The 26383-nt window shown below is 47.0% G+C and overlaps 1 protein-coding gene across 1 annotated transcript in view; it reads right to left on the minus strand.

Annotated features, from left to right (window-relative positions):
* Window positions 1–983: 983 nt before the first annotated feature.
* SAMHD1 (SAM and HD domain containing deoxynucleoside triphosphate triphosphohydrolase 1) overlaps window positions 984–26383 on the minus strand; it is a 26617-nt gene continuing 1217 nt past the window's right edge. The window contains exons 3-16 of the mRNA XM_015881226.2: window positions 21725–21794; window positions 19874–20034; window positions 17187–17302; window positions 16752–16822; window positions 15021–15176; window positions 12920–13020; window positions 12705–12813; window positions 12507–12598; window positions 10947–11062; window positions 8342–8481; window positions 5780–5875; window positions 5364–5468; window positions 4856–4993; window positions 984–2827 (exon numbers count right to left, since the gene is read on the minus strand). Of these exons, the coding sequence (XP_015736712.1) occupies window positions 2708–2827; window positions 4856–4993; window positions 5364–5468; window positions 5780–5875; window positions 8342–8481; window positions 10947–11062; window positions 12507–12598; window positions 12705–12813; window positions 12920–13020; window positions 15021–15176; window positions 16752–16822; window positions 17187–17302; window positions 19874–20034; window positions 21725–21794 (1591 nt within the window). The 3' untranslated portion in view covers window positions 984–2707. The remainder of the gene's footprint in view (window positions 2828–4855; window positions 4994–5363; window positions 5469–5779; window positions 5876–8341; window positions 8482–10946; window positions 11063–12506; window positions 12599–12704; window positions 12814–12919; window positions 13021–15020; window positions 15177–16751; window positions 16823–17186; window positions 17303–19873; window positions 20035–21724; window positions 21795–26383) is intronic.

The raw sequence follows: 26383 nt of genomic DNA on the forward strand, positions 1-26383 counted from the left end.
TCCATTTCTGTGTTACTGGGGAGCCCACACCTGGGCACTGTGGTCTCACCAGGGTCTTTTCTGCAGTGGTTCTCCAGCTGGGTGCTCCCTGCATGCCCTGGTACCTCCTACTGTTCCTCCCCAGAGGCAGGAGTGTGTACTTCCCCTTGTTAAAATCCACAAGCTGCCCATCAAGTTATTTCCTCAGCCTGCCCAGGTCCCTCTGAAGGGCTGCACAGCCTTCAGCTCCATCAGGCACTCCTCCCACTTTGGGATCCTCAGCACACTGGCACAGGGCACAATCAGCCCCAGCACCAGATCATTTGCAAGGCTGTGATATAGGCCTGGACCCACTGCTGACCCCTGGAACGATCCACAAGATGGCTGTGACTTGTCCCAGCTTCAACAGATCAGCAGGGGAACAAAGGGGCCATAGGCATCTCAGCTTCATATCATCTGCAGGTGAGCTGAGAGCACATCCTGACTGCTGCAGATGAAGCTGCTCCATGACAGTTCAGAACAACTCTAATCAGAACTTCTTTAATGAGCTCATCCTCATCGGTGAGCACTGTGTCCAGTAACCAGTTGGTCTAATACCAGGATCACACCTCACACATCTCCCATCAGTGCTGGCCCTTCCTGCATTTCTCCACCAGCCGCCACGTGTACCAGCTCTGCATTCTCCCTGGGCTGCTCACCTGCCTTCTGCAGCCCTCCCTTTACATTGCCCTGCAGCAGCAGCCTCTGCTCTGACCACACCGAGGCATCCCTGACAGCCCCACACTGCCCTGCTTGAAGTGGAAGCGCTGGGAAGGAGGACCAAGCCTTTTTGAATGGAGCAGCACTGAGCTTCAGCCATCAGCTCCACCTGCACATAATGACCAACACGCACAAGGACTTCAATCCTCCCAGCTTGCCCTAATCATTTCTAGGGACCTTCAGAAGTTCATTTGGCTGTTAAGCCCTGCACAGTGAGACTGCTGCTTTCAATAAAGTTCACACACTGCAATTAAAATCGCTGTTTATTATTTTTATCACAGAAAGGCTCAGATTATGTCTGAGAAAAAGAAACGCTGCCTCAACTACCAGGTGTTAAAGTTCCATGTACAACATTTTTGCTTAAATTTGAAAGCCTTTCCCAAATATAAAGTGCACCTTTTATAACAGCATCAAAACAAACCCAAGGAACAGTGATAGAATTATGTTATGATGGCACAGTGCTTGATTTCACGTAGATAATGGGGATAAATGCCTTCACTCTACAATGTGATTCCCCGAACCATAAAACAAGTACTTCAAAAGCTTCTATAAAGGTCCCTCCACCTTCCAGCAGTTACCTGGTACACTGCAGGTGTGAAATGCTCTTACCAGCAACAGCAGAGTTGGTGCTGCATCACCATTAAACACAGGTTCAACAAGCAGCTGAGCGCAGAACAATTTCTGGCTGTTTCAGACCACATCTGTACAGCAGGTGAGTGGCCCTTCTTACATCACAGCCATCAGCTTCCAGACCAAGGAAACAATCAGACAGGAGAAGTGACAACACCTTCTTACGCGGCAACCCCTTGTTTCAAAAGCTGGGCTGTTAAGACTCGGCTTCTCTTTTCTCACTTCAGATACAAAGATCCAAAGCTCTTTTCCAATTTCTGAGTATTAAAGAGCACTTTACTTTGTAGGCTTGATGGGTGATATTTTATTAGTTAGCTTCATTTAATGAAAGCAGCCTTCAAAGAGAACACCTTAAACCTGAGTAAAACAGGGAACAAAGTCTTCCTTGTTTGCTTTTTGATGGGACAGATGCTTGCACCAGCAGTGTCCACAGTGGAGATTATAAGAGCCCTTATTGTCTATAAGGGAGATAAAAAATGCACCAGAGCAGCAACCACTGAACCAGAAAAACAGGGACGGGATGCAGTCATGGAAGGGTTCCTGACCAGCCTGACCACCCAGTGCAGCGAAATGCAGAACAGTGTGCGCTGGGTGCAAGGAGAAGCACCGCCACACGCAGCATCTGCTCTGCTTTCCTGCAAGCACCCCAAACATGGAGCTGTCGAGGAGTTTGTACAGTTCAGTGTAGCAGTTTAAAAAAAGAAAAAACAAAAGTTACATTTAATGTATCACAAATGCTACAAAACCAGTAAAATGCTGCGTGTCGCTGCAGGGCTGTGCTACTTCAATACAAGTCGTGAGGTCACTTTCATAGCAAGAGGCCTGCATCCAGTCAGCTTCCTGAACAGCAGAACAGCCATCTTTAATAAAAAGGTCATTACAGAAAATAAGACGAGGTGGAATCATAAAGTTTAAAATAGAAACAGAAGCTTTTCTAACAGCTCCAGCAACATTGCGATAGTCTCCAGAAGGGATCAGGACCGGAAGGAGCAGTAACAAACCTACTGCACTTCTGGCCATTACAATCAATGGTTGTTTTCTGTTTAAAATGAAGCTCCTCCTGCTACAGCAGCACCGATACATTCAAAAAATAAGTGAGAACTGAGCTTGCTTTGCCGTAGCAGGTTATCTGTTAGCTCTGTAGCAGTTCAACCCAAACGTGCACTTAGTCTGAGTGCACACATAAAAGCATCCTGTATTGTAAAATGCACTGCTGCATTGCTCTATCTTTTTTTTTTCTTTCTTTTACAGTATATTGGATTGCATTTTAAAAGAGCCGCTGCTCAGAGCTCCCCATCTTCTGAGCAGGTGGGTGGACAGTGCAAAAGGAGATGCGTTACTAATTGAAGGAAAGCTTCTGCTTGCAGCTGGGTTCAGAAGCTGTCTTGCATTCATCCCTGCTTCTGTTATTCCAGCTTTGTTTCAGTGGAGTTAGATGAGGGGCAACCACATCACCATCCTGTTATTGAAAGTCAGAGAACATTCGTGACAATGTGTTCATTTTCACTCGCTGTGCTAAAGCAGGGGAAAGCAGCTCGCCACCAGATGGAGCAAAACTAAACACAAGGTCCCACAGGCACTGCACATCAGTGAGTATGGAAGGCACTGCACTGCAGAGATGGAAACTGCTGTCAGTCAGTGGTAGAAACCAGGGCGGGGAGAAACAACTCCCCATGCTTGTGAGAAACCTTCACTATTCATAGTTCACCTCTTCCTAAACTGATAGCAGCAAATTCAGGAAGCTCAAAAGGCTCCTATTATGAGCACTGGTACACAGCTTGGAAACATTATTGTAAGTTTCTATAACACTAAGTTTTTGCTCTGAATTCCCCAGCCTCGCATTTAAACCTTTGCACCTACCAAGTGCAGTTGCTTGGAGGTGCCTTCACCACCTTAAGGTACATCCCATACAGCAACCAGTATGGCCTAGGCATTGTGCTCACACTTGTCAGACACATACATTAATCTCATGATTAAACACTGCAAGGACAGGGCAGAACAAGCAGAAATAAGCTGGGACTGCCACGCTGCAGTCAGATGGACACCCCTGAATGACAGAAATGTGGCTGCAGGATAAAGGCAGCCCGTTATCCAATGGCTTTGCAAAATGCCCTTCAGAAAGTAACTGCTCCCATGAGATAGACACCAGAAGTACCACATATGAATGAACCCTGACACAAAACTGTTCATGCCTCTAGCTGCAGCTCTAGCACAGGAGAACACTAATCTACTGCCTGATCTGCCATTGCAGAGAACATAGCTCTTTCCTTGAATGACATTTGCAGCTGTACCTAGGAAAGAAGATGCAAGGTCAGGGATGTTAACACACGCAATGAACAGCAGAAATGCGAGGGTCACAGAACAAAGTGTTTATGTTGCACTTCTGAAGCAACTTGCAGGTTTCACTTTGAGATTTGATCCCAGGGAAAGGAAAATAGACCCCAAAAAAAGAAAAGCAAACAAACAAGGAAACAAAGAAAGGCTGTTCCTTCCCGTGGTGTGACAATTAGACTAAAACCAATGTGAATAATTGGGAGAGAAATTCAGCAATGCATTTGCCAGCTCATCAGGCTTCCAGCCTGACCCCTCACACACACAGTGGAATGGTTCCATTACATATTCTAGTGAGAAAAACATACTTGGTAATGTCATAACTGCTTCCTTACAATGACGGATAATGCTGGAAGCATCAACACACAGTAATTTTATTAGAAAAAGACATCAACCTTCCTGCAAAGGAGATGCAATGGGGAAGCTACATCACGAATCACTTTACAGTCAGAGTTATTACAGGCTTCTCCATCACTTTTGGCAGGAGGAACACAAGGCAAGGCATGCGGACCCAGGTTCTGCTTCAGGCTTTCCCTTTTAATTGCCATGCTAGTTCTGACACTGACCCAGCACAAAACAAAACTTCAGATAAGCAGTAACATGCCTCTCCTCCTGCCTTGGAGCTGGAAACTTGTATGTCTGAGATGTGGCAGGAAAGGGACACAGCACAGGAAAGGCCTTCCAAGCACTCAGCCTGCACAATGGTTGCCGTAAGAGTACAGGTTTGTAATTGTGTTGCCCTGGGGATTTTGCACTCTCAGACTCAATGGACTGACCACAGATATTCGGTGGGAGCAGTGATTGAATAGCTGATGAGCAGGGAAGAAAGAGAGGCAAAGGAATAGGAAAAACTGATCTGATCACATCTCTGGATCTTTCAATCCTTGTGGCATTTCAAGCTTTTGTATGAGGAAACCTGCATCAGTGAGTATCCATGTGGATGTCAGCTATTTTTAACTAAACATGACTGTCCCAGTACTTGAGTTAAACCAGTGGAAATCTGTCAGCATTTCAGTGAAACCAGAGCACAACCAGATGTGGCCCACAAGGAAAACAGAAGCTGGGTTACTGGAAGCAGCGCTGCCCCAGAGACAAGGTCTGAGTCCCAAGACTTTTAATACAAGAACTTCTAGAAAATAATACCTAAATTCATTACCTGTGGTTTGGTGAAATTCCTCTTAATGCACCACTGAACAAAATACTGCTTTGCAGCAGAAACAATGACTGGATCCTGACTCTTGCAGTAAACCCGGATAACCTGCTCTGAAAAGGTCCCGGGTAAAAGCCTTGAAACCTTTGGAATAAATAAAAAAAGCACAAATAAATAAGCTTTAGTCCTTCTTTGAACTTAAGAGTCCATGCAACTCATTCTCAAACAAACTGAAAGCAATAAGGAACCACCTCCCTATAATCCTTGAGTTTTACCCAAAAACTGTATTTTCCTCAGAACAAGTGAAAGGCTGTTCATATGTAAAGGCCATCGGGACTTCACACAGAACTATAGAATCATTGAGGTTAGAAAAGACCTCCAAGACCATCCAGTCCAGCCGTCCATGCAGGACACAGATTTCACCACTCTCATGCACAAAAACTGCCAGAACCACCACGAAGCTCCACGATGGCGCCCACTGTCAGCTGTGAAACTGAGGAGGATAAGAGTCTACCTGTTCTTTACTGATCTTGATGGCCTTGGAAGGATCAGCCTTGCAGTAGAAGAGAACATTATCGATGGGGTTCTGATCTTTCATTCCATAATCCATATTAACAACCTTGCACACAAAACAAATAAAAAGGACGTTCGTTAACTTCTGTCATTTGTTTTCTAACAATAAATACAAGCAGATGCTCACAGTACTTCTTTAAATGAGAGTAGTCAAATAGAAGAGTAATTAACAACTGATTACTTAATAAAACTTGATGAAGTTTAAACAGCGTCAGCATCTGTTTGACACACCATCATCGGTGTGGCTGGAGAGAAGAGCCCACCTCCCCACACCTTCAGCCTATGGGACAACACAGACCAATGTCTGTGTGCAACTGAGCAGGATTAGTGCTAAGCTCGCTCTGGAAGGACACTTACATCAACTATGAAGTCTTCAGCCTTCAGCTCCACATTTGGAGGATCCTTTTCTGGCTTGGAGTTAGCAATGTCACCTGCCAGGCCATCGTATTCATCCTGAGAAAGAAAACAGCTCTCACTGCATATTTGCATCATCAGGTCGAGTCCTACAGATTTCCTACAGCAATCTGGCTATCAGAACCCTTGTATACCTCAGACAGCCAGAGCCCTGCTGCTAGATTCCAGAAACAAAACCAAACCAACCATAACAAAACACAAAGATCCAAAGAACTTTACACCTGGCAGCAGGAAGCAAGGACAGCCCTGCCAGGATATTTCATGAAAATGGAAAGTTTCAGAAGAAAAGAAAGAACTTCCAAGCAAGTTGTTCGCTAGCACAAATGCGTTATGCAGTTCAGCTCCCCAAAGCTGAATACTAAATATCTTTACTGAGCTTTTTATATTTAATTAAGTGCTGCAGGTTGTCACCCTCTCATAGTTTTTACTAGAAAAAAAAAACCACTAGAACATAATGAAGAGACAGTCAGCATCAGTAACATCACTAATCAGTGCAGAAAAGTAGGCAAAACAAGGTTGTCAGCTTCAGAGGGAACTGCTCCCACCTCCAAAGCAGAAACCCACAAAGGGCCTCGTCTGGTTTTGGAGCCAGGAGAACATTCCCTGCCAATAGCTGGACTAACGCTGAGCGTACACGGTGTGGTGAACTGTTATTTATGGACAGGTGTGCGCTCTCTTTAAAAGGCTGTGGCTGTGCAGGAGAGAGAACATTGCCTGCTTAGCAATGGCCAGTACAAGATGTGAAATTTGATGAAGATTTCCCAGGAGCACCTGAGACTCCAGAGAGAGCAAAGAGAAGCTTTGAGCACAGAGCAGACAGGTCCAGCAGGGAAGGAATGCAGCAAGCAGCAGATTTGTCCATTGCAAATACAGAAGTACTGCTGAGAGGAACAGGGATTACCATGATGTGTACATGCAGCCTGCAGTGACTCCAGAAGCCAAGGAAAGGTTTAGGTTTAGACTGAGAGCAAGTCCTACCCACCAACCTCTTGAGTGACCCCTACGTGGTGCAGACCAGTGCAGAACCCAGCTGGGAACAATGAGAGCACCACCAGTGAGTCAGCCTCCCATCACACTGCAGTGTTTTTTCTTCTGCAAACATTTCTGCAATAATCAACTTCTGATTTTCTATCTTTTTTCTATTCTTCTGGCTGTCTGTACATAAAAATCTTCCCAATTTTCTTTAAAATATTCCATAACCCAGCAACATAAGGACAAGGATGGGTGGGAGAGAACTCCTGATCCTATTTGGCAGCTGATATCATCTACCTGGACTTCTGCAAGGTCTTTGGCATGGTCCTGCACCACAGCCTTATCTCTAAATTGGACAGAGATGAACTTGAAGGCTGGACTGTTTGATGGATAAGGAATTGGTTGGATGGTCACAGACAGAGGGTTGTGGTCAATGGCTCTATATCCAAATAGAGACAAATTATGAGTGGTGCCCCTCAGGGGTCCATCCTGGGACCGGTGCTCTTCAACATCTTTATTGACAACATAGACAGTGGGATTGAGTGCACCCTCAGTAGTCTGTGGGTGACACTGAGCCAAGTGGTGCAGCTGACAAAAGAGAAAGCATCCAGTGAACCTGGACAAGCTCAAGAAGTGGTGCCTCAAGAACCTAATGAGGTTCAACAAGGCCAAGTGCAGAGCACTGCGCTTGGTTCAAAGCACTGCCAGGTATGTGCACAGTCTGGGAGAAGAACTCATTGAGAGCAGCACTGCAGAGAAAGACTTGGGGGTGCTAGTGGACAGAAAGTCACGACATGAGCCAACAGTGTGCGCTTGCATCAACAGAGGAGGTTGTCCCCTCTGCTTTGCTCTCGAGAGATCCAGAACACCGTGCTCAGTTGTGGGGCCTCTGGCACAGAAGGGCCGTGAGCTGTTGGAACAGGTCCCAAGGAGGGCCATGAAGATGGTCGGCAGGCTGGAGCACATCTCCTATAAAGACAGGCCGAGGGAGTTGGGCTGGTTTAACTTGGGGAAGAGAGGGCTTCAGGGAGATGGCATCGTGGCCTTCCATTGCTAGAAGGGAACTTATGAGCAGGAGGGGGACCAAATTTTTTGTGTTCTGATAGTGACAGGACTGGTTTTAAATTAAAAGAGGGAAGATTTAGATTAGATTTAGATTCTGGGGAAATATTTTACTCAGAGGGTGATGAGGTGCTGGAATGTGTTGCCCTGGGAGGTTGCGGATGCCCCATCTCTGGAGGCATTCAGGGCCAGGGTGAGTGGGATCCTGGGCAGCCTGGTCTGGTGGCTGGCAATGCTGCCTGTGGCAGGGGGTTGGCATGAAGTGATCACTAAGGCCCCTCCAATCTGAGACATTCTGTAGCTCTATGATTTTTAGAGTATTGTTTCAGCTTTAGAAACAAAACAAAACTAATCACTATCAACAACAACAGCAAAAAAAAAAAAAAAAAAGAAAGAGGAAAAAGGTGGTCAGTGACTCAGAGAACATTCTTAGAAGGACAGGATTCAGAGTCTCCCAGAGATGGGAATTACCTTTGGAATTTCACACTGTTCTTCGGGTTGAGTCTCTCCTAAAAACTTGTACAATTCACGCCGTTCTATCTTATGCAAGATTTCTCGTGCCTCTCTCAGTTCTGGACGACTTGAGTGCAGAATTTCCAGGTAGATATTATCTGCCAGAGTTGTAGAGATTTCAGTCAAAATCCATTACGACAGAAAAACGCACGTAGAGAGACAGAGGCTTAAACCAATAGGAAAAACTGAAAATCCAGGAAAAAGGGACACTTTGAGAGAATGGTTGAACATTGTAGATGCTGAGAAACCACCTGTAATATGATCTCAAACATCCCCAGGTTTCTTTTGCTACGGCTTCACAGCAGAAGGGTTAATTTTGGCTGTCCTGAAACTGCTGGGATCTGGATGCTGCTCACCCATCACACAGCCAACACAGCTGCACTCTGTGCATCTGTTCGCATTCCCCAGCCAGAATCAGCCATGCATCCATGCAGGTACAACTCTGCAACACCCCACCTAATGCAGCAAGAAGCTCCCCCCACAACAACCAGGTAAACTATGAACCATGATGACCAGAACACCTTTACTAAGGTTAATAGGAGTGTGAAACTCCCTCCAAGGAACAGCAGACTGTCTCTTCAGCTTGAGAGATAACCCAGGGAAAACAGGAAAGCCATGAACACATACGTGTGTAGAGTATTAGCAAGGAACTGCTTTCTGTGTCATCATTACAAAAATTAGGATTTGCTGTCAAGATCAGAAGGCTACAAAAAGGTGGTTCAATTCATCCATCATGGAGAGAAGCTGGAGAACCTGCTACTGCAGAACCTCACAAGAGGTTGAGTGTCAGCAAAGATCCAGATGGCAGCTGGACAGTTTCCCAGAAGCATCACTCACCATGGACTAATGAAAACAAGCCTGCTGTCCTCACAGAATCCCCAGCTTCCACTGGATGCAGGGAAGGGAGTATCTTGGTTTAGGATGAGAAAACACATGCCCTTCCACCGTTACATCTGACGCTGACATACTCCCCCCATCCTTCTCCTTGCTGACCAACTCTCCCTCTGGATCAGGAACACCCCAGCCTGATGTTTAGCTCCTCTCTGCTGCTGACTGTAAGAGGCAGGGGACAGACACCCTCCTTGCTCTGAGCTCATCAGATGTCACAGCTCAGCTACAACAGGACTCTGGTGCTCCTGCACTGCTGCTCCTACAGACCACACAGCCCCTGGGACAGGTCCTAACCCACACAGAATTTAGTCTTAATCAGGCTGTACGTGGCCACAGCAGATGAAAGGTCACCAACAGAAGATCCTCAACTTAACACAGATAACAGCAAGCAGATCCTCTGCAACAGCGCCCTCAGCCTCCAGCATCTTGCCCATAGGCCAAAGAAAGAATTCCTGAGCCCCTCTGGTGGCCAGCCAAAGTTTGATAGTGGAGGCTTGGGAAAGTTGCCATTCCACTCAGGAATGTTTTGGAAACTCTCGTGAGCAGCAGCTCCCAGGCACAGCAAGAGCTGCCACTCCTTGGGAACACTGCCAGTCTGCTTGTAATCACAACAAGAAGAAAACAGAATACACAAACAAATGAGTTTACCAGCTAAATGCACAGAGCAGTAGTTCTGCAAGGACTGAAGCATCCTCTGTCCTGCAGCCACTCCAGCCACAAGCCCCTCAGTGCATCAGGGTTTGCCATGCCCACACTGGCCTCTACTCCCCATGCTGCTGCTCAAGACCAGCACTGACCACCAACAAGGAGTGCTGGTGTGCCGTGCAGTGAAGGTCAGGAGGGACAGCCAAAACCAAGACACAGAAGTGATGAAAAGACTGAACTGTGTGACAGAAAACACAAGTCAGTTTTTTTGGGAATTTATGATTTCTCCAAGTTTTTCCTCCTGGCGGCGCTGAACCAGACCTGGGGGAAGTGGCTGCCAGCAGTCAGACTGTTTGTCTAGGAAACAATCACAAGTCTCATCTCAATTGTTTCACTATGTAATCACACTGGAGTTCCCCTAAAGGTCTTTAAGCAGATTGCCACTCCTTTTGTTTACCCCAAAGAACAATGTTTACAAGACCTTGCCAAAGAAACTAGAAACATCCAGGAATAAATTAATTTATGTACTGTTTTCTTCTGTTGCATTTGCGAGAAGGGTTGTGATGCCTCAAGCAAATTAAATTAGGTCTTATCAGAGCCCTCCAAAATCTGTCTCAGGGTTAGTTCCACACAACGCACATGCAGTGCTCCTCTACCTGATGTAGTGAGACGCAGCATTGCTCTGAGCTAACTCACAAACCATCTGTGACAAGTACAACAAAACTGGGGCACAGCTACGACTGCTTGACCGCACAATGACCTGGCCTTTAATGCATGCAGAAAACCAGAAGTTGGTGTTCCTCCCTCTCCATAAAATTAATTTCAACTAGGAGGTTTTTCTCTCCCAGTAAGATGTGAAAGCACAGAGATTGAATGGATGCTCCAGGTCTAAACCACCACCTGTGCACAAAAGCAGTACTTGAAGGGTCCTAGTCGCAGGCAAACATCTCCTCGCCTTGTACAAAGAGTCCTACCCTAAGAGGCACTCATGTTGTTCAACTCTAAAAGGAATTCTGAGAGCTCATACCAGTTAGCTTAGTGTAGGCTTCCATGTCCTCCATCGCTGTAGAGATCCGGTACAATTTCCCCTTAGAGCCTTCTATCTGAAAAAAACGGTCTGCTTTTTGAAAGGCTTCTGTAATCCTAGATGGAAGCAAAACAAACAATTAAGCAATGAGATGTTTCTAGGTGATACTTCAGAGTCAAAAAATAACTTTGGTTACACTATAAAGAGAAGACAAATTGTGCCCTAAACATGCAGCAGAGCTGCACTGCAGCACATCCCATCTCCGTGCTGTCACTTCACATTTGAACAGAGCCTTTTTTATGTTCTGAAAATAGGCCCAGATCAGACCTGAACTTTATTTCAAGAAAGGTGGAAGTCTGCTTTGTTCTGCTTCAGACTATGGGTTTAACAGCGCTCAGATGGCTGCAGGACCCTGCAAGACATTAACATGGTCAGCCAGCTGCAGTGACACCCTCAGAAGACCACATCCTTTTACAGACGCAGTTAACTGAGAGAACACCAAGCTGTGAAGAGCTGAAGCACCAGATATGTGCAAAATCTTGTCCTAGTGGAAAAACATTTTCTAAAGGTAAGTTCTTCCAAAGCCCCCAGTTCTCCTTGTGCCACGCAATCCTCTGTGTTGCTTTTTCCAAACACAACAGAGTTACTTGGCAGCCAAGATCTGTATTAAAAAAACATCTGGGGATACTTCCGAAGAGAAGTGGTGTTACCAGGAAACTTCTACAGGTATCAAGCGAAGTAGGAACATAGGAAGGCAACCAAGCTGGTCCTGAACTCCTCCTGCTGCAGCTTTACAGATGAGCCTCAGCCACGCCATAGTAAGCCCACTCATTACTTCCACCTGTGAGTAATCTTGCTCCTCTAAGCACTCAAGCTATCTCTAACGTGCAGATAAAGATTCAGCTCCTGCTGTCAGCAGTTAAAACAGCATAACAACATCCCCATCCAGAACTCCTTCAGGGCTTTTGTAATCTGCTTCTAATTGGATTTAATGCAGAAAGATGCTGTTGTCTGTCCCTTCACCTTTTTTTTGGGGGGGGTTCACAGCCCCTCCAGCTCCAGGCTGCCCAGGGCCCAGTCATGGCTTTGGGCACCTGGAGGGTTGTGGCACCCACAACTCTGAGCAGCACTGCCTCTGCATGAAGAATTTCTTCCAAATATCTAAGTCTGCTCTCTTCCAGCCTAAAGCTGTTATCTCTTGTCCCATCACAAAGCTCCCTGATGAAAAGTTCCTCCCCAGCTTCCCTGGGGGCCCATCTAGCTACTGAAAGGCCTCAGTGAGGTCTACCAGATCCTTTCCTTTCCTGAGAGAACCGGCCAACCTCCCACACCCCCAGCAGAGGTGCTGCATGCTCTGAGCATCCCCGTGGCCCTCTGCTGGGCTCACTCCAACAGGCCCATATTTTGAACCTTTAAAACATCCGGAATTTGGTTACACAGCCAAGTGGCTTTCATTGCATGTCAAAGCTTATTGATTTGGTGACGATTCCAAATGGATTTACAATTCCAAATATAAAATAAAATAAAAGATGTGCAAGACAAAAGAAGTGTAATACTTGCATTATTTCAATGATGTTGCCAACCTTATGCTGGTAGGCTCGTCGGTGCAGGCAATTCCGAGTGTGGAACATATCATATAAATTTCCAACTTCCTGAACCAAAAACAACCACAGAAAACAATCATTTGCTTCCCCCCTGCTCACACACCTTGCAGACACGTGGCTGCTGACGCTCCCCCAGCTCACACACACTGCTTACCTTATCACGGGTACAGATATGCTTCTGGTTTCCTGCTTCGCAAACACGAGTGAATTTAATAAAGCGCCTATAATCAAAATTATTCTGGATCCCTAGATGGTGGCAATCCCTGAAAATATTCCACAGCGAGTGCTTAACAGTGAGGTCACACTTGTAGGTAAAGCAGTGCTGTTTCAGTAGTGATTGAACAAGAGCAGAAGCTGTAAGATCCATACCTTGCAAAATAATCCCATTTGTCCACATCGATGCCGTTTTTCTTGTTTGCCACTATCTCGTATAGGAAACTCTTCTCCTTTGGTCGTCCTCGGTAGGGCCACTAACGACAGAGGAGCCAAGAAGAAAAAGGAGAAACAGTAAGAAATTTAACTATGGTTAAACCAATGGTAAGAGGGTTGCTCCAAAAGCAGTGCCTCCTATTCAGTGGGTCACCTCTGCTGCTGCAGATCTGTACAAGTTTGGCATGCAGCTCCTGTTCATCACTGCTGAAAATGCACAGCTAATGGTGGTGAGTACACTGAAAAACAGTGTTTTGTAGCTGCAAATCTGTCCTATCAAACAGTATTATTGTGCTCTTTGTATCTGTTGTAGTTTCCACAGAAATAAGTTGGAGGCATTCCTTTTGGAACACCCCACAACTTTTGAACTACTTTTGAAGCACTTCCACTTTAGCTATGATAAAAATCTTACACTGAGGTAACAAAGAACACAAAGACAACAGAAGAGATTCAAAGGCTGCACTGTGCATTACAAACCCAGAACAACAACTAAGCTGATGAATTCCTAGAATTCCAGGAAGAACAAAATCCACACGTGCTATGAACATCTACTTCCCTATTCTACCAACGTGAAGCATGCAGCTTTGAAGTGCAAACAATCTGTAGCAACAAGAAAAGGAAGAGGTTGGAATTATTTAACCCCGAGGGGAATGAATTAAACCCACAAGTCACTCCCTTGCAGTCTTCTGCAATCAGCTCTACAACATCACTTAAAACAACTGTTTAGGTATGTTAAACAATGACTGCTCTGACAGCTGACTTGAACTCTTAACCCACAACTGAGGAGTGACTCAGCCAGGAGGCAAACAGTAAATCAATGCCAGAACATAAAATACAAATTGCACATAAACTTCTCTTAAACATTTAATCATTCTTCAGTTAAATAAACATTGCCTTGAAATTCTGGGGGGAAAATTACTTGAGATATATGAATCTAATGCTAACATTAGCATTACAGAGGTATTAACTTGGATGCAAAGGAGAAGGGAAACCGGTGTGAACAGTGGGAGGAGAGCACATCAAGGATAAAACCATCCCAGGCTGACAACAAAGAGCTGTCATGGGGATGATGATCAGGAGTGCAGCTGGCAGCAGTAAGATGGAAGAATGTGTTATTTATGCCAGAACCTGAAGGACTGCGGGGTGACAGCGTCACAGCACAGGCACTCATCAGCAGAAGAGCCCCTGCTCTGCTAAACAAGCAAAACATAAATGACTTCTGGCAGAAGACTGGGAAGATGTCAAGAAGGTTGGCAGCTGTCACATGTAACACTGCTTTTCCTGTTATCCTGCTGGAAAACAGGCACAAAGTCCAAACAAGGAACAGAGAACAGGCAAGAACTTGGCCCAAGACCATTAGAAGCAGCAGACAGCAAGACCTGTGTTTGAGCCGCTGCAAGTGGGTAAAATCAATCTGCAGACTTTGTAAATGACTACTGCCTTCCCAAAGATCTTGTACTGAGCTCTGTTATGCTGAGTGTTCTGTCTTCAGAGGCCTATAGTATATTTGGCAGCACCACGTGCTAATGCAACAGAAAATAATGGGTAAGTGCTAACATTTATGGGTGACTTGTTTGGGACCAGACGATCACAACAGATCTCCTACTGATAAGAGTATTAAGTGGACAGATACCTTTGATGAGAAAACAAGGGCAGGAAAAAGAGGGAGGGCCTGATTCTTTCATAGAGTTGCAAACAATAATAATTACGATGTCTTCTTCCTTGCCTCCTGAATCAAGGCATTTCTCCAAGTCTTATCCCTGCACCTCTGTATGCGTCACTGGGATACACTTTGATGACTGCTACAGTCATCACATCTGCCTCACATCTGCCAGCTGGCAGCTCTGTTATCGGGTACTGGATTGTTAACATAAACCATCTCCACATTTTCTACACCTGGCCAATTAAAAACACAGTCTCCAAAAACAGAGAGAATAAAGCAGAAGAGATGGAAAAATGATCCAGTCTCTTGGTAAAACTGACTCTCAGAAAAATTCAACGTGTTTGTTCAAACAACCACAGCAGCAATACAGCAACTCACCGATTCCTCACAAGCTGTCTCATCTATAGGCCCTCCTATCTGCTCCTTAATGAAGACCATGTCTTCCTCCAGGATGAGACCGTACGATTCCATGACTTCTTCCAGTTTATTGGATGCAATCAGGTGCGCAAACATTTCAACAGAAGCAGTTTCATGCTGTGAAGAAATGAAAAAAGATAACTAAACATCACATTACTGAGTCCAAGCACCATTACTGAAGTGCCACAGCTTTCTCCTAACACAGCAGCAATGCCTGGTGTGCTGCCAGCGATGTGCAAGGGTAACACTTGGCTCATTTTCTGATCATTTTTTATCTACCCAAACAGGAAACCAGTGCATAGTGCATAGTGTCAAGAAACGCTCTGAAAATGATGGGTGTAGTTGCATTGAGTTCTGCCTCTTCAGAACCTGACCATGGGTACTGCAAGACCCAGCCATTTAATTTTCCAGTGCCATACAATGAGATCTGCAAGAGGACATGCATACACAAGTACCTCAAGGTATTGCATCAAAGCTCAATAGCACTTGCACTTCTGTGGAGATCACAGAATCATAGGGGTTGGAAGGCACCTCTGGAGCTCCTCAATCTCAACCTCTAAAGCGGGTTCCCCAGAGCAGGCTGCACAGAAAGTGTCCAGGCAGGTTTGGATATCTCCAGAGAAGACTCCAGCACCTCTCTGCACAGCCTGTGCCAGCACTCTGTACCAAAGCTCTTCCATACATTTGGATGAAACTTCCTATGTTCTTGTTTTGGGAAGCACTCCTTGTCCTATCACTATACACCACTGAAAAGAGCCCAGCCTCATTCAATTGCCTCCCACTCTTTAGACATTTATAAGCACTGATCGGATCCCCTTTCAACCTTCTTTTCCCCAGGCTGAACAGCCCCAGGGCTCCCAGCCTTCCCTCACACAGGAGATGCTCCAGGCCCTGTATCATCTTTGTGGCCTTCTGCTGGTCTGTCTCTAAGAGATCCCTGTTTACTTTTGAGCTGGGGAGTCCAGAACTGGGCACGGTGCTCCAGATGCGGCCTATGCAGGACAGAGCAGAGGGGGAGGACCACCTCCCTCACCCTGCTGGCCATGCTCTTTGTAATGCACCGCTGGCCTTCTTGGCCACCAGGGCACACTGCTGGCTCACGGCTGAACTGTTACCCACAGGACACCCAGAGCCTTCTCTGCAGAGCTCCTCTCCAGCTGCCCCATCCTGTACTGGTATATGTGGTTATTCCTCCCCCAGTGCAAGACTCTACATTTGCCCTTGTAGATTTCTCCCTGCCCAGCTCTCAGCCTGCCAAGCTCTTGCTGAACGGCAGCACGACATTCTGGTGCATCAGACACTCTTCCCAGCTTTGTATCATCACCAAACTTGCTGAGGATGGACTCCATCTCTTCATATGGTTGTTCAATAAGACTGGACACAGTACTGATCCTTAGGGAACACTGGTGACAAACATCTGCCCCCACCACTCCCTCACACCTCTTTCTATTTCACTGGTGAGGCTGTATCTGCTCACAGCAACACTAAGGGGGTAGATATTCTCCAGACATTTAAAAAGAACAAGAAAAATCATGAGAAGATCATGATACAACTTTAATTATGCCATCAAAATGACTCAATAAGGCCAGATGATGACTACATGCTCACAAGTGCTAGCAACTGTTACAGATGAATTAACTTTCCCTTTAAAAATTTGAGTCTTTCATTTTACTGGAGTACTGAAGCACCTACCTTCCACTTCAAACCTTCACGAGCAAGAGGAATAAATCTTCCATCAAACATGTGTGAAAATGGCCCATGACCTTAAAAATAAAGATGATGCGGGTTTAATCTGAGATGCAGCTGCCAGCAGAAATATCTTGAGCAAACTAAGGGCCTGGATTCTCTCCTGTTTGATTTGATCTCAGCATCATCCACGAGGAAAACGCATCTACAGACTCTAAAACACCATAAGAAAACAACACTGAAAAACTGTGAAAAGTGGCAACACGCTCATCAGGTTGACTTGCCTCCACAGAGATACTCTGCACCAAACAGCAACAGACAGCTCCCATCTCGGAAAGTGACCATGAGCGGCCTGAGAGAGCTCACACATTCTGATCTCACAGCAACCTCTTCCTGCAGGTCAGCTTTCAGAGAGAAACAAACCATTCAACTCTTGCTCACCCAAATCATGACAAAGCCCAGCAATCTCCACACAGAGGATGTCTCGCTGGGTTATATCCAGTTCTGGTTGCCGCTCCTTCAGTTCACGAACCAGACATCCTGCAAGGTAGCCCACCCTGTGGCAGAGAAAAAGCCACAGACACAGGAAGTGAATACAACAGTATTTTACCTTGAACAGAAAAAGAGCAGTTCACCTATTCTGTTTTGCTGCTTTAAGTCACAGCCTTCATCTGAAACACAGCACACCGCAGATACTCAAGCCCTGACCTGTAAGATAAGCACAGGAAACCTATTTCCTGTCATAGAGCTTTAGACAACAGCAACACATTTGAAAGAAGAAAGTATGAGATGCTGCACCCAAATTTATTTGGAAAGAACAACACCCTAATACAGTATTCTGCTAACTAAGCAGATTCTACATCTTCCTCCTTCCCATAAATTAATAAGTTACCATCAGCCTTTGGTTTCAGTTCCAGTTTCAATTCTCCTCTCAATTAAAGCAAAGCTTCTGATTTTGAAATCCTTGCAGACTTTTGTTTTCATGTAGCCAATACTGCCTCACAAACCCACAGGAAAACAAACACCCCCACAGATCCACCAAGCCCTGCCCCATCACTCAACAGGAGGCAAAGATGCATCAGCAGCTCCAGTATTTCATAACAGGCAGATATCCCTGCATGAGCAGATTACATTACTGGCAGTGTGATTCTTGAAGCATCATAGCTTACAGATAACTCTCCTACTTCCAGCCAGAGCTCTACAACAGCCACAAAAGCATTTTGTTCTTTTGAATTCCGATTTTAACAACAGCTTATTGTAATTATTTCACTTCCTTTATCAATTTATCTTCAGGGTTGCTGAACATCTTAAAGCAAGAGCAGGTTTTAGCAGCAGTACAAGTCTGCAGGGTCTGCCTGGAGTGAGCCCAGAGGGGTGAGGGAGCTCAGGGGTGTTATTGCTGGGATCCTCCAACAATTTACCAAAGGTCTTGAGACCGTGGGGACTGTGGTGAAAGGCAGCCAGTGTCACAGCCATCCACCAGAAGGACACGAGGGAAGAGCCAGGATCCTCCAGACCTGTCAGTCCAGGGAGAAGTGATGGAGAAGGCTGTCCTGGGGGATACTGAGGGCACTTAGAGAACAAAGCCGGTATCAGGCACAGTCTGCAGGTGATCATGAGGGAGAAAGTCCTGCCTTAGTTATTTGGTCTCCCTCCATGACAAAGTCACCCGTGTGGTGGATGAAGGGAAGGCAGCGGAGGCAGTTTCTCTGGATTTCAGTGAGGCTTTAGTGGTTGTCACTCACAGCATCCCTTGACAGACTGTGCAGCTGTGTGACAAACAGGTCTGTGCTGCACTGCGTGCTGATCTGTCTCTGTGGCAAAGCTCTGAGGACTGCCAGCAATGGGGCTACATCTGCCTGTGGCTGGTGACTAGCACTGTCCCCAGGAGCAGCTGTGCCAGGAGAGGATCAGAGCAGGTGTTAGGAAATGTTCGCTTACCATGATGGCAGTCAGCAGGCTCCTTGTGAAGTGGTGGATGGCCTGTGCCTGGCCATGTTCAAGGGGCGTTTGGACAATTCCTTATTACCTACTTTAACTTCTGGTTAGCCCTGACGTGGTCAGGCATTGCACCAGGCGGCCTTTGAAGGTCCATTCCAACTCAGTGTGCTGTTCTGTCTTTCACTGGACACAACTTTATTGACTGCTTTTATTTTTTTTCTACTCTACCAATATACACAAAGTTCACCTCCTCTATTTTAAACCTGTGGAAATCTCCAAAGTGAGTTGAGAATAACTGTCCCAGGTTTAACTGTATGGATTAACAGAACTGTTTGGAAGAAAAGGCTGCTGCTGCCATTGGAGTTTTCAAACTCTTGCTCGAAAGTTTGTTTATATGAGAGCTTGTTTACATTCCTTGTGTTTTTGCTCTTTTCAGGCTCATCAGATGCAATCAATTCAAGCTCCCCTCACTAATGTGAATCTTTTGCAAGTCTTTTGCATTCTGTTAGCTTCACAGTGGGCAGTGGTCAGCCGTGCTCTATTTGAGCACTACAAAAGCAAGCTGGCCAGGTGACCTGAATGAAAACATTGACTAGTTTAGCCCCTCTGCACCTCAGGATATACCTTCAAAACAAGCTTAAACGTATCATTCTTCTTGTTCACGCTCCGCAGATTTAGCAACACCCTGGAAATTCTTATGTCCACAGTCTGTTTCTTTAACTTATAGCACTGCTAACAGCCTGACAACTTGACCCTGATTGCATAACTACAAATGCAAACATTACAACTAAAATCATCTGTGCTAGGCAATCTAAGGGGATTACAGTTGTCTGACATGTCATTCGGAGCAGTCTCACCACCCTTCACTTCATGCTTTCAAACTCAAATTTTGACCAGGGAGAACATAAAGCACTCACTGTCTCTGACTGCCATTATTCTTACCACAAGGTAAAGAAGAGGGGACAGCACTGATCCACCCTGCAGGTTTCTTCTTCTGTCTACCTTTGTTTACTAAAAAGTCCACAATAACACAGGCAAGAGAGGAAGATTCAGGTGACAGAAAATGCCATGACAACAGTTGTCACAAATCTTCAATGGCAGCAATGATGGTACTCCACATCTGTGGAACCAATCTCAGAGATGTTCAAATGCAAAAGAGACATGCATACAAGGCTACACCAGCTTACCCTAATGAGTGTTCAAAGCGGTTGTGAGAGGCTCCTGGAAAAACAAAGTAGGTGCCACCCAGCTGCTTAATGTATCGCAGGCGCTGAAATTGAGGTGTGTCAATGATGCGAACAAGAAGAGGGTGTATCTCAATGTGCCCATGAACTGGATCATTAAAAACCTACAAAAGTCAAACAATAATGCAATCAATGTTTATTTGACTTTGAAAGTTAACAGGGCTAAGGTAAAGGACATTGAGAAGGGTGAGGGATTTGGTGGGAGAGGCAGTACTGGTATAAATGAGTGCTTGGCTTGACCTTTAAAATTGACATATTTGGTTTAACTTCAGATTTATCCTGGAGAGTTACTTAGGCATGGCATCAGAGAAGACAGAGCTGTGCTCCTCAGAGGCACAGCAATCCCAGACAACCTCTAGAATCTCTTCTGTTCAATTCCAGTTCTTAACACTTGAGAAAACTGCTGTCTTTATCAATGATATCTGCTCCTCCACTTAAAGGAGAATACTGCAGTGTCAGAGATCATAGAATCAGAATGGCCTGGGCTGGAAGGGACTTTAAAGCCCATCTGCTTCCAACACACACTGTTTGCAGGGATCCCCTCAGTCGGGCTGCCCAGGGATCCAACCTGCCCATGAACACCTCCACAGCTTCTCTGAGCAACTTCTTCCAGTTCCCCCTCCCCCCCCGAGTGAAAATTTCTTTTGAATATTTAATCTAGATCTCTTCTCTGTTAGCTCAAGGATGCTATTCCTCATCCTGTCACTACTCTCTCTCACAAAGGGTCCCTCCCCATCTCTCCTGTAGCTCCCTTTAAATACTGGAAGGCTACTGTAATGTCTCCCCAGAGCCCTCTCTTCTCCAAGCTGATCACCCCCAGCTCCCTCAACCTGTCTCAATGGTAGAGGTGCTTCAGCCCTCTGAGCACCTCTGTATCCCCCTCTACACCCTCCCCAAAAGGTCCATATCTTGTGCTGGGGACCCAGGGCTGGATGCAGTGCAGGACTGATCTTGATATCCACTAAGAGGCGTTTGGTTTGACACTGCATGTTTTCTTTTTTAAATCCAAGCAAAAGATCAAAGAATGGAAATGGTAACTGTAACCTTCTTCACAGAACAGAAGCGAAAACTCAAGACAACTGAAATCTGAAGCACTCCTTAATCACCTCTAGATATGCAGTTTGGAAGACACCCAAGTAACCACAGTCACTTACTGGGGATGAGAACACACACATTTAATCCTTGCATCAAAATAGAAGATAAAGAAGCCATTTCACAATTGAAGTATCTCAGTAAAACGCTAAAGTAATTAAGGCTTTTCTGTCTTCTCTCTCCTCCCTGCCACCAAACTGGTAGAGCTGCATCAGACACACAGACAACAGAGCCGTGTTGTCTGATGGGCAGCCTGGGATCGGGTTAAGCCAACACAGCTTCTCCAGCTGTGAGAAGCTGCTGGACATCACAAACAGTGTAAGGGAAAGGCGAGCTGTTAACAGAGACCAGAGGCTGAAGTAGCAAAGCACAAAAAGCAGAGGCTCTACAAGACAGAAGATGTGAAAAGGGAGCTTCTCACATTTCAAACAGCAGCTCATTTCTTATCCAGTCTCCCACAACCGCCAGGTGCCCACATCAAGCTCTTAACTGCTGATCTTAACAATTGTTCTGGTTAACGTGGTTTTCAGACCACCAGCTATTGAGGAGGGCTTGGAGCTTCCTGCTCTGCAAGGGAAAAGCACAGCGGTAGCACCAGCTGCTGGGACTGAGCAGGAAGGAAGGGAAAGAGATAAGGAGAGAGACATGGCTGCATGTGCCAGCAGGGCACTGGGAGAAGAGCCCACACAGCACTGCTGTTACCTTCATGATGTCCACTGTCTGTCTCAGCTGGTTCAGGCAGGCGAGCACTTTCAGTCTCTCCTCTGGAAGGCTAGGAATAAGACAACAAGAACAAATTATTTGAAAATAAAGCTCACTCCTTCACAAGCTGCATATCTGCTTGTGCAAGTTCACGTGACTCTGATGCTCATCGATTCTTTCATAGAAATGGTTCCATGGCTTTTTCAAAAAACACTGAAAGCATTTAGCCCTCTGCAAGCAAACGGAAGAGGAAAAGCCCCAGCACCCCCACAAGCTCACTAAGCTCCCAGCAGAGCTACTATGCTGCAGCCACACAGCCTTAAAAAAACTCTGGAGGGAGAGATAATACACCTCCTTACACCCACTTTTATTAACTGTCTGCAGACTTTGTCCTTGAGCAAACTGGTTTCATCCTCAGTACAGCAGCAAACACTATGAGAATACAATTCAGAACCTTTCACACTTCTTAGCAATTAACCACTGCGAGTCCAGCATTACCCCAGCCTTTGAATTTAACAGAAATTAGTACTGTAAAATGTCAGCTATTAGCAAAGACAAATACCACTAAATACACCACATATTTTCAGCCAAATCATGTAATAGTTCACGGTCCATAAAAATAGTAAATGTAAGTGATGTCTGAGCTGCTGGGGGGATTCTCCAACTTAACCAGTTCACCTTCCCCCAGCAGGGGAGGCCTCAAGCTTCAGTCTCTACTGCTGTCACTGCAAACCTTCTGCTGCCTCTGCCTGCAAACACTGAGAAGCACAGCAGCGCTGCTCAGACTGCTGCATCGTTTTGTACTGCATGCACCTCAATCTGTATGGGGCAGTCACTAATCCTCAGGTGCTTACAAGGGAGCTCCTGAACCAGGGCAATAGAAAGCAGCTAAAAGTGAAAACATGAGGTCCATTATATCTGCCTGTCCTTCTGTGCTGTGATAAGCTGACAAGCTGTCCTAAGAGCACTCAGGGAGAGCCACGTCAGAAGCTATTTGCCTCCAGCCATCTACATTCACTTCACTTCCGCAGAGATGATTTTTCTCCAGACTCTTTTCTAAGATGTTGAATCACTTTTGGATGAAAGCAGAGAAAGATTCCAGCAGACTTTAAAAGCACCCCAACTGGATGTAAAGGGATGGCACCCAAGTTACCAGTTCCAGCACAAGTCTCAGCGAATATGACCTAAAAGCACACTAACAGAGTCCAAAACACACAGGTATGCTTCCGAAAGAGCTGCAGTGCTGCAGGAGGCAGTGACACCACCAGCAGCCCAGCCATCAGACAAGGACCATCAGACAAGGACCGCTCCAAAGGACATCAGAGTCACACAAAGCCCACAAGGTTCCCAAGGCAATGCAAAGCACACAGCATTAAGCACAGCTAGAAACTCCCAGCACAGAGCGGAGAGCGCAGCCTGTTGGCTGCAAGCACCTGCTTACACTTCTAAATGCAACAGAAACTCGGGAGCAAGGAGCAAGTTAACTGGAAAACAATCAGGCTTGCACAGAGGATAGCATGAAAGCACCTTGAAAAATTACCAATGGCTGCAACTATAGGAAAAGCAGAGAAAAAACGAATCTGTTCTGCTTACACTGCACGCACGCAAACATCGTCCACAAGAACATGGCCCAGTGTGATTTTCTGCTCCAGAAAAGCCTCTCAAGCAAGGCTGAACTGCACAGTGCCGGCACAGCTCTGCAGCACAGGACCTGCCTGCAGGAGGCGATCCCAGGCAGCGCGGTGCTGCAGGTAGGTGCTATGAGGGCAGGCAGGTCCTGTCTGATGCACCACACACACCGGGTTTCACCCCACCTCTGGGAACACCGACAGCTTTGGGCTTGGTCCTGGTGCAACTGATCACTCAAGCATTAAATCACATGTAGATCTCTGTTGTTCTTCAGAGAAAGACCACCAGACACTCACTTACCTTGTGTCCTCAGGATGAGGCTGCCTCACCAGAAGAGTATACACATGGAATCACAGTGTTGCTCAGGTTGGAAAAGACCTTCAAGATCAAGTCCAACCACAACCCACCATCCTACCGTAACAGCCCTCTGCTAAATCACGGCCCTGAGCACCACAGCCAGACGGTTTTTAAACACATCCAGGGATGGTGACTCAACCTCCCTGGGCACCACATTCCAGAGCTTAACAGCCCTTTCTGTAAAGAAGTTCTTCGTGATACCCAACCTAAACTTCCCTGGTGCAATGTGAGGTCATTACCCCTCATCCTGTCACCTGTTAACAGTGAGAAGAGACCAACCCCGCTCTGCTGCAACCAACTTTCAGGTATTTGAAGAGACCAGTAAGGTCTCCCCTCAGCCTCCTCTACCCCAGGCTAAATAGCCCCAGTTTCTTCAGTCTCTTCTTGTGGGGCACATTCTCCAAGCCCTTCCTTGCTGCCCTTCTTTGGACCTGCTCCAGCACCTCCATGTCCTTTCTGTACTGAGGTGCCCAAAACTGAACACAGTACTTGAGGTGAGGCCTCACCAATGCCGAGTACAGGGGCAGGATGACTTCCCTAGTCCTGCTCACCACACCATTCCTGATCCAAGCCAGGATGCCATTGGCCCTCTTGGCCACCTGGGCACACTGCTGGCCCATATTCAGCTGACTGTCCATCAGCACACCAAGGTCCCTTTCTATTAGGCAGCTTTCCAGCAGCTCCTCCCCAAGCCTGTAGGGTTATCTGGAGTTGTGACCAAAATGCAGGACCCCACAATTGGCTCTACTGAAACTCATACACTCTACCCCAGCCAACTGATCCAGTCTATGCAGGTCCCTCTGCAGTGCCTTTCTCCCGTCTGGCAGATCGACACTCCCTCCGAACTTGGTGCTGTCTGCAAACTTACCAAGGCTGCACTCAAACCCCTCATCAAGATCACTGACAAAGATGGTAATTAGAAGTGGCACCAGTACCGAGCCCTGGGGGATGCTGCTCATGACCGGCCGCCAACTGGATTTAACTCCACTGACCACAACTCTTTGGGCCCAGCCATCCAGCCAGTGCTTCACCCAGCAGAGTGAACACCCACCCAAAGCATGGGCAGCCAGCTTCTCACAAGGATGTTGTGAAGGAGAGTGGCAAAGGCTTTACTGAAGTCCAGTAAAGTGCACACAAATCATCCTTCAGCACTGCTTTCCTAGGGCTCCTCAAACTGTCCTCAAAGACAGAGGGTGAAAGCTGCCCCTTCCCCATGCATTCCCTTCCCCTACACCCTCCCACCACAGGCAGGGACACAAGAAGCCCGTAGCCCCACATACCCCTTCGAGACCTACCTGCTCCAAGGACAGGGAGCTGACAGCCCCACTCACCATTTATATCTCATGTGCACCACACCTTGTGACACAACCCACAGCCCACGCTCCGGGGGTTCCCAGCCCTGTCCCCTGAAAGCCTGAGAACAACGTGGAACTAGGTGTGTGCACTGGGCTGACACAGAGCCCCACCAGAACTGGATGGGACTTTCCACACCCACAGGTTGCTCACATAACCTAGAGAGGCCTGAAAGGAACATGCAGATGTTCCCTATGCCCAGTATGAGGGCTTGATGCTCAAACAGGCCCTGAGATACTAAAAGCGAGTGGCCTTAGTGAACAGTATACAGAGGAAATGAGTATGTTGCTCAGGAAGTAAGGCATTTTGTTTATTGCCATGGAAACAACAAGGGGCACAATAATACTGCTGGATAGAGCAAATTCTCAGCTACTAAACGCTGCTTTTCAACACGCACCACCCTGAGCCCTGCATTTTCACCAGGGGTGAACAGGTGAACCAGAGCTGCATGCTGAGCTCATGGAGGTCTGTGCCATGGGAGGGGACACACAGCTACTGTCACCGCTGCTGAAAAGCACCTGCAGCCCTCCCTGTGCTCACAGCCACTCCATAAATGTTCAAAAGCATCAACGAGTGCCATTTGTTCTTTCTGTTCTTGCACGGAGGAATTCAAACCCAGCTCTTCCCTCCATTCGCACTCCCACATCCAACACCATTCAGCCAGACAGAGGGGCTCCTCCGCTGCTATCTGCCCCACAGCAACAACATGGCAAGGGGTATTGATTGGGAGGAAGGTTCAAGCCTCTGCTGCCATCTCACCAACATCCACCTCTAGCACTGTGCCAACGCAATAAAACAGGAGGCATTACTTTCGGAGCAGCGACACAAACGCCCCACAGCCGCCTTCCTCGTGCTTCCATGCCGCTTCTACCTTCGCACTTAAGACACCCACAGCCCAAACTTGCCCTGTCGAACAGCACCATCTCGGACAACGCTTTCCCTGCTCCAAAGCGCAGCTCCTCGCCCTCGCACGGCACGGCACGGCACAGCCCGGCACGGCACGGCACAGCCCGGCACGGCACAGCACGGCACGGCACGGCACAGCACGGCACAGCCCAGCACGGCACGGCACGGCACAGCACGGCACAGCCCGGCACGGCACGGCACAGCCCGGCACGGCACAGCACGGCACGGCACGGTACAGCCCGGCACGGCACGGCCCGGCACGGCACGGCACGGCCCGGCACAGCACGGCCCGGCACAGCACGGCCCGGCACAGCACGGCACGGCCCGGCACAGCACGGCCCGGCACGGCACGGCACGGCACGGCACAGCACGGCACGGCACAGCACGGCACGGCACAGCACGGCCCGGCACGGC

This window comes from Coturnix japonica, chromosome 20 (genome assembly GCF_001577835.2).
Source record: "Coturnix japonica isolate 7356 chromosome 20, Coturnix japonica 2.1, whole genome shotgun sequence".
NCBI classification, from domain to species: Eukaryota; Metazoa; Chordata; class Aves; order Galliformes; family Phasianidae; genus Coturnix; species Coturnix japonica.